Below are 16,614 nucleotides of genomic sequence, written 5' to 3' on the forward strand. Positions count from 1 at the left end.
GACCGGCGAGCAATGTTTGCCCTGTGTCATGGGATTGTTGGGCAGGGCTAGACATGGGTCCCGGGATGGATGGGTGATGTTTGCCTCACGTCCCGGGTCGTGCGGGCCTGGCCTGCCACAGGTCCCGGGACGGGCGGATGATATACGCCACTGGTTCCGTGACGGGCGGGCGATTACTGCAACGGTCGATGTCTACCTCTTGTCCCAGGAAGGGCAGGCCGGAGCCCATCTTGGGTCCCGGGAGTAGCGGGCGATGTCTGCCACATGTCCCGCGACTGGCGATTCCCAACCTACTCTTCCTGGGACGGACATTCAAGGTGTGCCACGGGTCCTGGGACAGGCGGACGATATCTGCCACGGGTTTTTGGACAGGTGGACCAGGCCCACGTCTGGTCCTGGGATGGGTGAGTGATGTCCGCCATGGCTCCCAGGACGGGTGGGCGATGTCCCCATGGGCCCCAGGACTGGTGGGGGAGGCCTGCCATGAGTCCCGGGATGGGCGGGCGAGGTCCGTCACGTGTCTCGGAAATGGTGGGCGAGGGCCGCCACGGGTCCTGCCAGGACAGGCGGGCGACGTCTGCCATGCGTCCTGGGACATCCCGGGAAGGGTTGGCGAGGCTTACCACAGGTGCTGGGACATTCAGGCAAGGCCCGATACGGCTTAGGGGATGGTCGGGTGAGGTCTGCTACTGGTGCCTTATGGGCGGGTGAGGCCTGGCACAGGTGCCTTGACGGGCGGGCCTAGCCTGTCACAGGTGCCGGGACGAGCGGGTGAGGCTTGCCACAGGTCGGAATGGCCGGGCAAGCCCTGCCACGGGTTCCAGGACAGGAGGGCGAGGCCTGTGATAGGTTCCCGGACGGGCGGGTGAGGCCCGCCATTTGTGCCAGGGTGGGCTGGTGAGGCCCGCCACTGGTGCCTGGGTTGCCTGGTGAGGCCCGCCATGGGTGCCGGGACTGGCGGGCGAGACCCGCTACGGGTGCTATGACAGGTGGGTCAGGCCCGCCACAGTTGCCAGGACAGTCGTGGTGCGAGGCCCGCCGCAGGTTCTGGGATGAATGGGCAAAGTTCATCACAGGTCCCAGGACTAGTGGGTGAGGCGACCAGGTCGAGCCAACAGTTAATGGGGCTTTACTCTCTGCTAGTTGCATCAAAGGTTCAGGAGGGTCATGTGTTCAGTTTACTCCTGCAAATGATATGTTTTCCAGAATAAATAATCATGCTCAGATATTCCAGAACGTCAGAGAACATGAATTTGATTAGGAAGAAGATTCTTAAGGATATACTTTACAATTATTATTGTTATTAATTCCTTTATCATGGGATAGGTATCAGTACCAGTCATGTTTAATTATTTATATTTATTTGAAATTACTACTCAGTGATGCTATTTTGATTTTCGATGTTTTGGGGTGCTTAAAGATATGTATGGGTGGGCCTATCAACTCCCATGTCTTCGTGTTAATTCGTTATCAGTTTAGTTTACATTATGGAAAGAAGTGACGTTCTAAGCTGTATACTTTTTTTTACCACAGTGTTGATACAATATAGTAATAATTTGTCCATAACTATTGTTGATAACATTAACTAATTATTCACATTTCCATTTTTTCTCGTTTTTGTAGAGAGAAGTGTTTCATTTGTATTTTTTTCTTAATTATATATGTAAATTGCATGATATTAATGACTACAAAGAAATCATACATAAATTCATTATTTTGTCAAATTATAAAAATGTGTTAAATATTAGAAACAGTGTGAGATAATAATTACGATAAAATCTACAATTTTGTACGATATTTTTTACTGAAAACCCATAATTTTGAGGAGCCAGTACGATAATTCCAATCGAGAGTGTGGCAGCACTGAGTTCACGGGATCAGTTAGGGTGTGTCCATGACTGGCAACTAACTTTGGGAAGATAGATGGGCATGGGTCTCTTTTCCTTTGGGTTTACCTTTAGGGTGAAAAAAAAAAAAAACCAAATAACATGTGAAATTAACTTCACTTATAAAGGAAGGGATACCAACCCTGAGATTAAGGCTAGAATCCTTAAGCCCTTCGCCTGACTCGATCCAGCAGCGTATAGTACCTGCAACTTTATGGAGTGTGTACGTGTATATTTCTCTTCAACTCTCCGTTTATAAATATGTCTCAAATTATTAGTGCCTATCTGTCTGACGGAGGTAAATGGGTTTAAGAATGTAATATAGCCACATATATATGTATCAAGTTATTAGTGCCTATCAGTTTGGAAGGAAGGAGATGGGGTTTACGAAAGTAATAGACGAACCTAAAATGCAAACGGTAATAGAAAAAGCACCGCGAGAGTCGTACCAGAGCCAGTGATAGAAATCATGAAAAGATCTTTAAAAGTGTTGAGTAAATTAACGAAAATGCACGGTATACACTGGTTGATAACGAACAAGGCAGCTTTTTTACATCCACCAAAGAAGATTGTTATTATTGATAAAAAAGACAGGAAGTCTTGTCAAAAGCAAGCTTAAAATCTTTGTCTGGAATGCGATGAGTCAGGATAAAATTCTCAAATGGAAAGATAAAAATCTCACATAGATAAAGAGAGAGAGAGATAAACAAGTCTGAGGTGCCGTTACATTTTCGATTTCGAAACTTCCTCTTCTTGAACCAAACATGAATTGTTTTCTTCGATATAATATCAGTAATAACATTCATAAACAAAATGAAAACTTTTAAATTTGGTTTTCTAATAATTATATAATAGTCGTAATATTCAAAGCGACACAACACCGCGTTAAGTAAGGAAATAATGTTAAATTTAACACACATAGGGGTCTACTCTAATAAACTGTGTATGTGATGAACGCGCCCATTTTTTTGTTGACTTTTATTTGTTTTTGCTCATTTTGGGTTTGCCGCTTCTTCTCTAGATCTCCTTTCAGAGGAACAGGTGCAATTTGGCAACCCGCCCGAGATCCTGGTTCAAAGTTTAGTTGACGTGAGTTACTGAGAACTAAACTCTAAACTTATTTAATTGTACTTATGGACGAGACAACCAACAGCAATTCTTTTTATATAATAGGAGGTGCTGGCGTTTCTCAAATGACAGTTGCATTGGCGTTATCCTTTCGTTAATCAAATCTGATAAGTGTGACCTGACTTGTCACTGTAGCTAACCAAAGTAAGGTTAGGCTAAGCCTGTTGTGCTTTCAGTTCGTAGCTAGGTGGTTTCACTGGGCAGGGCTACCTACCTAATTGACTTTTTCGGCTTAGGGTATAGTAGGCTAGGTAGGCCTGTTAGGATATATAGGTAGCTACTTTGGACGTAAAGGCAAAGTTAACCTTTAGGATAGTCTGTCAAGCAGTACCAAGATTGCCAGGGTGGGGCCAAGTACTAGAAAATGCAACACAGTCAGGATCTGCATTGCTGATTAGCCTAAACCTAACCCCGCAAATTTAGCCTAGGTTAAAGTATCGCAAGTGGTCCTGGCGACCACCTGTATGGAAGCGCGACCACTTTCCCAAAAAATAACTTCAGCACTTCCAATAACCTAAGTCAGACAGCAGTCACAAGCTAACCTCTGTGGAAGCATCACCTTGTGACCTCTACTTTCCTCTCGAAGTAGGGTAAAACATCGGTGTGCGACCAGGCTGCCACCTGTATGGCAGCGCGGGCAATTTCCCCAAAAAATAACTTTAGCATTTCCAGTATCCTGAATTAGGTGTCAGTCATAAGCCAACCTCCGTGGAAGCGACACCTCAAGACCTCTGCTTTCCTCTCGAAGTAAATTGTTTTCTCCCAAGTAAGAAATTAAGGCCATAATTTCCAATTAAACAAATAAAAGTCTAGCCATGTACAATGCTAACTTACCTTCATGACGCTTTCAAAATTTTTACTTAAAACACCTAACATATAGAAGATTGACACCATCTTGATGTTTGCTGAGTCACTTGTATAAACAAACTTCCCATTTCCTGTGCTAAATCCGCACACCACATGTACCCATAGACACTGGGGCACTTTCTTAACAACAGTCTTTAATGACGATGGTGTTCACGCTTGCTACCGGGGAAACCTAGCAATTGTTTGGGAAGAAGAATTAGAAGAGTGCGCTAGATAACATTTAAATAATTAGTTAAACACCAGAATAAGATTGTGAATTGCATAAATTTATTACGTATTCATGATAATTCATTTGAAAATATTCTTTGTTGTAAAAGTAACCAGATTTTAATGGTTTTCCTGCGGTTACCCTCCAAACTTGGGATGAGACTTTCATAAAACCGTGGAAATAAGTGAATTTAGCGTATCTGTTTGTAATATATATACATAAATATTAGAGCAATTTTATCATTATTGCATTACTATGACATTTAGAATTCATGGAAACTGTTTGTAAAAGTAGTGGCGTATGTGCCAACTTCCACTAAATTGGCAACACTAACTTGCCATTTCTAGCATGCAGACATTAAAAGTTACATTTGCTTCAGCCATACAATTATCAGAAATTAAAAACAAATTATTTCAGCCTTACAATTATATTAAAGATAAGAAAAAAGTCAAAATAGTAATGTAGACTTGAATAAATGAAAAGTGCTAGCAAAAAAGTAAAAAATTTTATCATAAACCATTCATTAAACTGTCATCTGTTGGTGGATATTGGCTGCCAGATTTACAACAGGGCTGAAAAATTATTCCTACCATGGCTTTGCTGTAAACAAACACATATTTCAAGTGGAATTTGGTGTGAATTAAGAACAAAATGTATATAATTATAATCAAATAAGCACTGTGGAGTTTCAGTTGTGACGGCAGTAAGATTAAAACCACCGATTACAAGGTAAAAAGTCAGAAAATAATCAACTGATTGTGTGCACCAGAAATACCAGCTAAATAGTCAAATACGTAGCCTGTCGTGACATGGTAAAATATCCACTGCCTTTAGTTTAAAATTAACTAAGCCAGTAAAGTGACCACTGAACTTCTAAATACTGTATGCTGACAACTTGTTGCGGAAACTAAGGTTTGGTAGTGTGGTTATTAGCTAATTAGCCTATGACGCAGCTCGTTCTTATGAAAACAACTACTTAAGGTAGATTTCCAATGAAAAGATGTAAAATCAAATGTATTTTTAATGTCAATTTTAATTCCTTTTGGACGGGTAACATACATAACTATATGTTTACATATAGCTTTGTGGTAATGTCCGGGTAGCATACATTTATGTTAAGAAATGTGCACCATACAGTTTGAACAAATTTTGTAGGAAAAATGTTCCAAGTGCCATTTATTATTATATGCAACTGTTCAGATTGCCATAATGGAGTCAGAATGAGCCGAGAGAGATTTAGTCTTGCTTGAGGTGGTAGAGGGGAATGTTGTTGCAACTTCTCATACAAGGATGCGTTTTAAATATTTTACAATGAATACACCCAGAATTTGTTACTGCTATTAGTTCATATCTGTTATGGTTTTGTGTGAGCTGTAGTAATATTTTACAAAGTAAAATGAAAGAAAACATTAGAAAAACAGTTATAACTTGGTAAAATTACCATATTTTCACGACTGTCTTCGGGAAAAGAGGTCCACAAGAGGGTGAGAAATATTCGCATTCAACTTCCCATGGAAAGTACAGAAATTTTTTTAAGAAATTTTTTTTTTATTACATGTGTATGCTTTAGTGTATATTAGCCTGGACTGTGAGGGTTAAACTCAAGGCTGTATACATATTAGAAAACTAAACTTCAGTAGGTACTGCTGAGCCCATACTTTTGTCATTTCAATAGGCCTTAAGACATTTGTAAACATGGGGATTCCTAATTCTCCCCATCCTAGCACACTCAGAGTGAGGTTATTTGTGTGTGTTTATTTACCTGATATTCTTTATAAGGTTATAATATGATTGATGATGGTAGCATTCACTGGTATGAATATGTATGGAAATCCTACTATTTTTAGATGTTTAAGTGAATTTTTGCTTCATCAGAAATGGTAAAAATTTTTGTTTATAAAATTGAGCATCACTTGAAAACTAATGTTTTATATTCTTTTAGCATAAAGCTTTGCAGTTAAGTCTGAACTATATGTATTTTCTTCAACAGACCTGAGTAACAACAATGGCAGGTCACTCAGTTCCTATTGATTTCCGTGTCAACCCGGCCAAAATAACCAATCCAGGTTAGTTCATTTGTCTTGAATTACTGTATGTTCATTTTAGGTATACGTATATGTGTTTGGTTATTTTAACTGCTTGTAATTTCTTTCTGTTGTTCATTCAGTATCACATTGTACAGTACTTGTATGATATATTTTTTTATGCTTTTTTACCCTACTAATGAGGAAATAGGAGTGATCTTGATGTGTGCACGGCTTTTCAAGTGAAGTTCATTAAACATTGATCCTATTTATTTGAAGAATAATAGGCCAGGTATGTAAATGATATACGTACAGTATGTAGAAAGATAAACTAGACAAAATTAGGTACAGTACATGTTATTAAAAGTTTTCTTCTTTGGGAATAATCAAAGAAATCTGCAGAAAAAACATTACGTACTATTATGGGATTACCTTTTTTTACCACACCTCTCCTGTTCTTTTAAGGAGGGATGGCTACAGAAGGTTAGAACTTTCTCTTCAGCAAGATAAGGTTGCTAGTCTCATTATTATTATTATTGTTCTAAAGGGTCCACAATAATACAAAGTGTAAAAAGTCCGTGTATAATTTTGTTAACTACCCTCTTTCTTCACCTGGCCCATTAACGAGCTAACGACCGTTGTCAACGATCTTCAACGACTCATGTTTTTTAAATTTACCTCTGTACTTGTCGTAACTTTTTGTTCATTTGGACTGAAGATGAACCCAGGGAAGGGTTCGAAAGCTTTCTGTAAAGTCTTCAAAATTATACACGGACTTTTTACACTTTGTATTGTTGTGGACCCTTTAGAACATTATATATACGTAATCTCGTGATAGAGAGTTTTTCCCTACATTATTTTATTATTATTATTATTATTATTTTTTTTTTTTTTTTTTTTTTTTTTTTTTTTTTTTTTTTTTTGCTCTATCACAGTCCTCCAATTCGACTGGTGGTATTTATAGTGTGGGTTCCGGGTTGCATCCTGCCTTCCTTTAGGAGTCCATCACTTCTTCTTACTAAATGGTGTGCCGTTTCTAGATCACAATTCTTCTGCATGAGTCCTGGAGCTACTTCAGCCTCTAGTTTTTCTAGATTCCTTTTTTAGGGGGATCTTGGGATGGGAATTCGTGTGGCCTAGTGCTCCTATGATTATGGGTACGATTTCCACTGGCATATCCATATCCTTCCTTAATTTCTATTTTCAGATCTTGATACTTATCCATTTTTTCCCTCTCTTTCTCGTTCAAACTCTGGTGTCCCATGGTATTGCGACATCAATGAGTGATACTTTCTTCTTGACTTTGTCAATCAACGTCACGTCTGGTCTGTTTGCACGTATCACCCTATCCGTTCTGATACCATAGTCCCAGAGGATCTTTGCCTGATCGTTTTCTATCACTCCTTCAGGTTGGTGCTCGTACCACTTATTATCTGCAAGGTAGCTGATGTTTCTTGCACAGGCTCCAGTGGAGGGCTTTTGCCACTGAATCATGCCTCTTTTTGTACTGGTTCTGTGCAAGTGCCGGGCATTCACTTGCTATGTGGTTTATGGTTTCATGTTCGTATTGCACTTCCTACATATGGGTAGGAGATGTTATTTTTTCCACGTCTATCGTACTTTGAACATATCTGGTTCTTAGGGCCTGATCTTGTGCCGCTGTTATCATTCCTTCAGTTTCCTTCTTTAGCTCTTCCCTCTGTAGCCATTGCCAATTGTCATCGCTGGCTAGTTCTTTAGTCTGTCTCATGTATTGTCCGTGCATTGGTTTGTTGTGCAGTCCTCTGTTCTTTCTGTCTTTCTCCTGTCTCTGTATATTTCTGGGTCTTCGTCTACTTTTATAGTCCTTCTTCCCATACACTCTTTAGCCACTCTCTTCACAGGTTTTTTAGATATTGCCCCAGTGTTCTGTTTTCGATGTTAACGCAGTCCTCTATACTTAGTAGTCCTCTCCCTCCTTCCTTTCGTGTTATGTATAGTCTGTCCGTATTTGCTCTTGGGTGTAGTGCTTTGTGTATTGTCATATGTTTCCTGGTTTTTCTGATCTATGCTGCGGAGTTCTGCCTTCGTCCATTCCACTATTCCTGCGCTGTATCTGATTACTGGCACTGCCATGTGTTTATGGCTTTTATCATATTTCGGCGTTGAGTGACTTGAGTATCGCCTTGAGTCTCTGCATATATTCTTTCCTGATCGTGTCCTTCATCTCTTGGTGTTTTATATCCCCTCCTTCCATTATTCCCAGGTATTTTGTATCCTGTCTCATCTATGTGTTTGATGTTGCTCCCATTATTATATTATTATTATTTTATTATTCTTATTATTATTATTATTTTTATTTTTTATTATTATTATTATATTATTATTTTATTATTATAATTATTATTATTATTATTATATTATTATTGTATGCTAGTGATTCACCAGTGGTACTGCATAAGCAACAGACAGGTTAAAGATTCAGAATCACTTATGTGGCAGTTGGGAAATAATAGTAAAATGCAAGTTCATTATAATACATAACAGAATTAACATGACTTGGGCAACTAATTGCGTAATAAAACCACAACGTGTATTTTCAAATTCTGGTCATGAAACTGCAAAATTATAGTTTTGTTGAATGTTAAAGCAAATGCATCCCCCTCATTTTGGGACCACCTTGACGTGGTGAGGGGGCTCTCGAACCTCAGGAATCTCTTCCCAGGTTCGAACCCAAGAGTCCCATATGACATTATATATTTTTCGAGTAAACTTATGTGGACTTTTCCATTTTTTGCCAAAATTTTTAAAAGCAAATAAATGAGAAAACATATCATGGCTTAACGTGGAGTTAAATCCGAAGCTAAATAGTGAGAACTGTGGTAGATCCATCATCTACCCGACAATGTTCGGACCTGTTTTTCAGGCGGAACTATTCTGTGGAGCTGGACCACGGATTCCAGGGGGGGCCTGGTTCTAGGAATAGAACTCTCGGCATTCTATCCAGTTTGCCCATAATGTGATTAGGATGGGGATAATTGTATTAACATAATACTCTTAGTCCTAGCAAGCGGGTTCTGCTTACACTTGGGCCATACTAATCATGTTATGCCATCCCCTTTTGGGGTAGGGTATGGGATGCGGACATTTTGGGTAGTCCTTTCTCACTTGTGCCTTGGAAGAAGATTTAACTTCGCGAAGGGCCAATGATATCTTTTCAAGTTTTATTTTTTTTTTTTTTTTTTTTTTTTTTTTTTTTTTTTTTTTTTTTTTTTTTTTTGTAAAAACTCAAAATTTATGAACTGTGAAATAAATGATTTGAGTACCCCTGGGCCCCATGATGGAAAAAAACTACGGCACAGTTGATGACCCATTAGCACGTCCACTCCCGAATTTTCCTAGGTACTGCCACAAGTAGTGAAAAGTACTATTTTTTAAAAGATACAAATAAACAAAAGGAACACCCTGTTCCAAAGTAAAAAACAGCAGAACCAGAAAACCAAATAGAGTGCATAAATAAAAAAGAAACAAACAAACATAAATGGTAAACTCCAATATCGTAACAATGGAACCATATATGATGAACAATAATCTGAATTAGAGACAAATAATCCTCCCAGCAATACAGAAAAATATAAAAATCATAATAGACAAGCAACATACATAAAACAAGGACCAAAAAGAAACAAAAATTACAGACTTAATCCCACATTGGTACATTTTGATGACCTCTTTGGACCAGATAATTGGGTCAAGATTTCTAGTCCTCAAAGCTGACAACAAAATCTCAGCAGCGATGCTAGAAAACAAATTACTTAACATATATCCAACACAAGACATGGAATGCAGACCACCATCAAGGGACAAATGAATTGGCTTATCCAAGTAACCAATAAAAAGCAGTCCCACTGCCTTTTTAAGTATAACAGAAATAAATAATATAAAGGTAATAATTACAAGCCAACGAAAACATTGAATTATGTACAGGGTACAGTCCATCCTACCCAATAGCGAGCAGGAAGCTTCCTTCAAAACAACTATTGCTAGACTCCCTAAAATTGAGATATAACATATCCACGATTTAGAAATATACTCTATTTCAAGTAGGAAAGATAAAAGTAAAAATATCAACATTGCCAAAATAAAATTTACAGGCCAAGACTTACCATTTAAAATAAAAATTCTTGGACAAAAAAGAGAAGTTCGTCCTTTTGTTCCTAAACCATTACAATGTACACAGTGCTCAAGGTATGGACACACATACAAAAGATGCCGTAATAAAGCTATATGTGCAGTCTGTGCATCAGATGACCATACCACTAATTGGAACTGTAAACATCAAAATGTATTAATTGTGGACTAGCCCATCACGCAAAATCTAAGGAGTGTTCATTTTACCAATATACACAGACTTCAGTTGTTAATAAATAGGACAGGAATGTCAGTCATGGAAGCCAGACTTGAGCTAAAAGTAAGAGGCGTTAACAATCCATCCAAAACCCCACCTTTTCAAATGTGACTAAAAATCAAGACATCAAACAGCACAATGACAAACAAGATAGTATAAACATGGAAACTGGATTTCATACCAATAATACTGAAAACCCAAAATAAAAGTGATATTACAACAACCAATACCACCACCAACATAGATGATTCAGTTATCCATGGAAAAGAACTTCCAATAGAAGAAGAATTAAATAATGATGATAATCGAACTGGCAAAAAGAAAAGAATTCTAGAAAGAAACCCCACCTAAGGGAAAAAAAGTAAAATTTGAAAATTACAATCAATCCAGAGAGACTCCAACTTACACCAGGAGAACATTTAAAAAAAAAGATATTAAACTAACCTCATCACAAGTGGAAATACACAATTACCCTCAATCTCAATCAAACAGCCAAACATCTGGACAGTAAAGATCACTCTTTACAATTTCCATCAAATAATACTAATGAAAATCATACCATTAAACCAAACCAAAATATAACTATCACCCCCCAACCATCCACAAGACCGAATATCCCACCCATAACAACAACAAAACAAATAACCCCTCAAACCAACAGTCCTTATCACTACAGAAAAGGAAACAATAGAATTACAAAACCAGACATTTCTAAAGCTAGACCAAAAACTTCTGAACCAATAATTAACATTACCAAACATGCTTCATCTTGTGGTTGTAATGAATGCTTTGTAAGTACATATAACAACTAACTACCAAGACAGAGGACACAGTACGAAATTGTATTGACAATTTTACCAAATTAAGGAGGTGCCCTTTAAACACACCAACATGAGAACGAATTATGTTCTGAATCCTTAAAATACAAAAAGGAAATTATAAAATCAAAAATAGACTTATTAATATTCAACTATGAAAAACAAACAACTGCAGAATCTAATAACCAACATACAAATACAACGATTAAAAAACCACAAATAAATTCAAATGCATATAAACTACGAGATAAAGTAAAATCAGCAATCAATTTACAGAATTTAACACCAATTCCTCCCAATAATGGAATATAAAATCATTCAATGGAATATAAATGGTCTCTTAACCCGGACTACGTCTGGGTGAATTACAAAGAATCATACGAGACCACAACCCAATGTGCATATGTCTACAACTATAGGAAGTAACCCTACAAATATCCAACACTATAAAATGCCTGTTATTCACTGACGGTGGAAAATTAGGCACAGCCATATCGTTCATAATAGCATTACATATGAACCTGTTGACATACCATCTATGCCATATCAAATAACATCAATTAAACTGTATATGCCTGATAAAAGTAAAATTAACTATTGAATTTATATAACCAACCAAATTTCAATGCAAATTTCAGTGATTTTTCTGAACTTATTAGCAAAGTATACAGGAACCACTACTTATAGTAGGAGATTTTAATGCACATAATCCATTACGGGATATTAATAACCCCACTGACACATCCGGAATCAACATAGAGAATACTATAATGAAACACAAACCTGTATTGTCTCAATGAAAGTGAAGTTCCAACATATTTTTCAAATACACACCTAACCTTTTCTTCAATTGACATTTCATTATGTTCAAATGATGTAGCGGAGAAATTTGAATGGAACGTCCTAGACGATTCATACACAAGTGACCATTTCCCAATCATTCTGAACTACTTAAGTAATGTCAAAATATTGCCACCTACAAGATATAATATCCAAAAAAGCTAACTGGGATAAATATTTCCTATACACACGAAACATACCACCATTCCCACATAATGAGATCACAATACTACATGTGAATCCTTCTCAAACTTCATAAAATTCTGCAGATAAAAGTATTCCAAAAAACCAAAAAACACATTCCACAAAATCCCCTGTCCCATGGTGGAATCCAACATTAACAACATTAAGTAAATAAAACATATATTGAGTCGCAATCTAAACAGACTCAAAACTCGCCTTAAATCACTCAACAAAATGCCCTATAGTATAAACATATTAAACAAAATAGTTATAACAAACATAACAATTAACCACATTAAACCACTATATAACAAATATACAGCCAAATTTAGAAAAAACGGTAATAGCAGAAAAAATCGCATCATGGAAGGAATATGTCTCAAACATATCTTCAAACACATCCACAAGGGATGTCTGGCAAAAGATAAGGAAAATCAATGGAAAAACATATAAGACCTCCAAGAAGTGCAATACATTTAAATGGAAAAATATACCATGATACTTATGAAATATCAAACATAATTGGGAAACATTTTCAACATCAGTGCTTACTCCAGCCTAGATACACATTTTCAAAGTATCAGAAAACAAAAAGAAAATATAATCTCAATTTTTGAAACTCTTGAAGACCTGGAATATAACTATATTTTTAACATGGATGAACTAGATAATGCCATCAACTCTTGTCATCCCTCTGCACCAGGATATGATAAAATATCATTTGTTAAATGATAGAAAAATTAGCTCCTATAGCTAAATCATATTTATTAAATTTTACAATAGTATCTGGCTAAAACGTGTCTTCCTGATAAATGGAAACATGCCATAATTATTCCAATAAACAAACCAGGAAAGGATGCAAGTAATCCATCCAATTATAGACCGATATCTCTAACAAGTTGCCTATGCAAAATCTTAGAAAAAATGGTTAATGCACGATTAACGTATGTAATAACCAAAGAATCCATTTTAACACCAACACAATCTGGTTCAATAGCTGGCAGATCAACCTAGATCCCTTAACACATTTAGAAGATCATATCAAAAAAAGGCTTTGAACAAAAGAAATTAACAGTAGCTATATTTTTTGAATATAGAAAAAGCATACGATACAACATGGAAACATAACATCATGCAAAAACTCCACTCCAAGGGACTAAGAGGCCACTTACCAATATTTATTAAGAACTTCTTAACAAACAGAACTTTTCAAGTAAAGAGTAGAAAATTCCTACTCAGTAACCTATAAACTGGAAGAAGAATCCCTCAAGTAGTGTCTTGAGCTGTACATTGTTTGCTTTAGCAATCAATGACATTACTATAAATTTACCAAGTGGTGTAAAAAAACAGTTTATATGTTGATGACTTTGTCATTTACTATACGAGTAGTAATCTGAGACAGACGCTCAGAGAGTTTCTTAGTACTGCCATTTCAAATATATGTAGTTGGCAAATTCAGTTGGATTTAAATTTTCAACTGATAAAACAAAAGCAATCGTCTTCTACAAAGACAAAAGGTGGATGAAGAACCAAACAATCAAACTGCATCTTTATAGCACTGAAATACAATTTTGTACAAAAAATCAAGTATCTAGGAGTAATATTTTGAATCAACATTTAAATTGGAAAGAGCACATCAAATACATTAAAGCCAAGGGCATCAAAGCCCTTGCCATATTAAAAAAGTTATCACACACTAAGTGGGGAGCAAAGCGAGACATTTTATTAATGATATATAAGGCAACAGTCTTATCCATAATAGATTACTGCTGTCCAATATATTCATCCGCCTCAGAATCTGCATTAAAATCTCTCGATGCAGTGCACCATGAAAGGCGTGCGATTGTGCACAGGAGCTTTCCGATCGTCCCAACAAACTCACTTTTGGTGGAGGCAGGTATTTTTGCCCTTAAAACATCACCGTAATTTAATAACAATACAAAGAGGTCTTTCAATGCAAGTGGGATCGTCTCCTGCAACTTACTGCTTCCAAAACTGTAATCAAGTAACAGCAGTTAATAGTACAAGCTCTTTCCCAAAAAGAGCTAGATACATAATGAACATACATAATATGAATCCAATTTTTCACCCACCAATGGAATTGCCACACCATGGATTTTAAATAGAGTAAAGATATGTACCTCCCCTGTCTTACCTACTCAAAAAACCAAAATGACAAGTATGGAAAACTTGTAACCGCCAACATGCTTTGGAACACATTGAAGAAGAAAAGGCGACAAATTTATGATATATACAGACGGCTCCAAAAATAATGTTGGAGTAGGAGCATCTGCATATTCGAAAAATATGTTAAGTAAAAAAAGCCTACCTTCAATATCATCAGTATTTACTGCTGAAGTCACAGCCATACAGATGGCTCTAGATATGATATCTGAGGCAAAAGCAAGTGTCTCTGTAATTTTCAGTGACTCACGTAGCGCTATAGATGCAATAGGACAGTATAAATCAGGAACCAAATAGTACAGGAAATTCAAATAAAAATTCATCAACTCCTCCAATCAGGAATATCAATGGAAATATGTTGGTATCCCACACACGTGGGAATAAAAGGAAAATGAATATGCAGACTCTGCTGCCAAATTAGCCTGCACTATCCCTCCAACAATTTCATATGCCCCAGTGTCAGACTGGGTAAAATCAGTTAAAAACATTAATTTACCAGGATTGGAAAGAAGAATGGGCCTCGGTCCAACCAACAAACAAACTTAAAAATATAAAACTGAAGTCTATGCTAGGAGGACATCCTCACAGGAGGAAAGAGCAAAGAGGTGATCCTAGCAAGGCTACGTATAGGACACAAGATTCTCACATGGTCACTTGATGTCAACACCACATGCTGACCCAGTGAAATGTAACAGATGTCAAATACCCATGACAGTGCAGCATTTGCTTGTTGAGTGCCCAAATTGGACCCAGCAAAGATCTATTTATCTGCGGAGTTCAGAAATGAAAAATATTCTTGCAGAAAGCAGGGATTTTTCAATTAATAAAAGTCATAAATTTTTTAAATAAGACGGGTTTCTTAAATAAAGTCTAATTTTTTTTTTTTTTTTTTTTTTTTTTTTTTTTCTCAGGATTGATCCCTGAGAACCAGCCCGAGAAGAGTCTACTTGAGACTCAGAGGTCTGGAAAAACTAACACCTATTAATAATAATAAAGCAAATGCATAGTTATTAAAAGAATATCCATGTTTGAAAAGAAAAACAGGAAAAATACCTGTCCAAATAAGGTATGGTTTTTGAACAATTGGAAAAAAACAGTTCTTGTGATAGTGTCAGCTGGTCTCTTCTGGTTAAACCAGACTTACCTGAATGAGAAATAGGAGATATGGCCTGAGATAAATAAAAGCTTTGTGGAAGTGAAAGCACAGGAAAGACATAGAGTGTTGACATTTCACTGAGGTCCTTTTGTGTTGCATGTGAGGCTGTGCTGAAGTGCTTCAACTTTCTCATTTAAATCTTTTCCTTTTAGTCATTTAAATTCTTGGGTTCTTAGAAAATAATAGTGATCATTCTGAAAAGAAAATTGAAAAGGTATTTTTTTCATGAGCTTAATATCAAAATCTGGTTTGTGATGCATAGATATTTGTTGTTGTGAATTCTTAGTGTAAAATTATGAGGTTTGGTTTTTGCCAAGGAAAATTTGATTGCTGTCTTGTTGTCCTAAGTTCATTGTATTAGTTCTGGTTAACAAAATGAGGAGAGGCATGTTTATTTTAAGTTTTTTATGGAAACTCATTTTTTTCAGTTGAAAGGAAAACACTCCTTCAAGATTTGGTTCCTGTTGTTGAACCTTTTACTGGATCTCTAACAGAGGTATTTTACATTTTCCCATAATTATGTTTTTATTTTTTGTGTGTATGGTCTGTATTCATGTGGTATTGTGTAGGAAAATATTGAAGAATTCACATTTTTACTCATTGCGGAATAGTAATGTTTGTGGAATAGTAATGTTCTTACCTTCAGGGCCTTGTCAGGTTGGTAACTTTTGATGAAACAAAAAAGGTTAACTGCATATTTTAGCAATTTATCAGTCTCATTCATACCAGTAACACATTGTACTGCCATTTTTGTTTGTATAATTAAGAGGCATCTATACACTTAAAATGTATTCTGACAAAGACAGCACGTATTAAATATATTCTGATTTTCAAAGTAAATTCTCCAAATTCACATAGTACTCTTGCATTGTAATTGCAGTGCCAAACTTCAAGTCATGCCCTGAAACTCTCACTCTGTTCCAGACCCATGTT

At 36.8% G+C, this 16,614-nt stretch overlaps 1 protein-coding gene across 3 annotated transcripts in view; it reads left to right on the forward strand.

Moving 5' to 3' along the window:
• Positions 1-2,836: 2,836 nt before the first annotated feature.
• LOC135201414 (spermine synthase-like) overlaps positions 2,837-16,614 on the forward strand; it is an 85,280-nt gene continuing 71,502 nt past the window's right edge. Inside the window, exons 1-3 of one of the 3 annotated variants that reach the window (XM_064230319.1) lie at positions 2,837-2,975; positions 6,080-6,155; positions 16,110-16,177. In XM_064230319.1, coding sequence (XP_064086389.1) covers positions 6,095-6,155; positions 16,110-16,177 — 129 coding nt within the window. In that variant the 5' untranslated portion in view covers positions 2,837-2,975; positions 6,080-6,094. Of the gene's footprint in view, positions 2,976-6,079; positions 6,156-16,109; positions 16,178-16,614 lie in introns of those variants that run through there. The other 2 variants (XM_064230320.1, XM_064230321.1) reach the window with 2 other exon arrangements.

Source organism: Macrobrachium nipponense, chromosome 28 (genome assembly GCF_015104395.2).
Source record: "Macrobrachium nipponense isolate FS-2020 chromosome 28, ASM1510439v2, whole genome shotgun sequence".
NCBI classification, from domain to species: Eukaryota; Metazoa; Arthropoda; class Malacostraca; order Decapoda; family Palaemonidae; genus Macrobrachium; species Macrobrachium nipponense.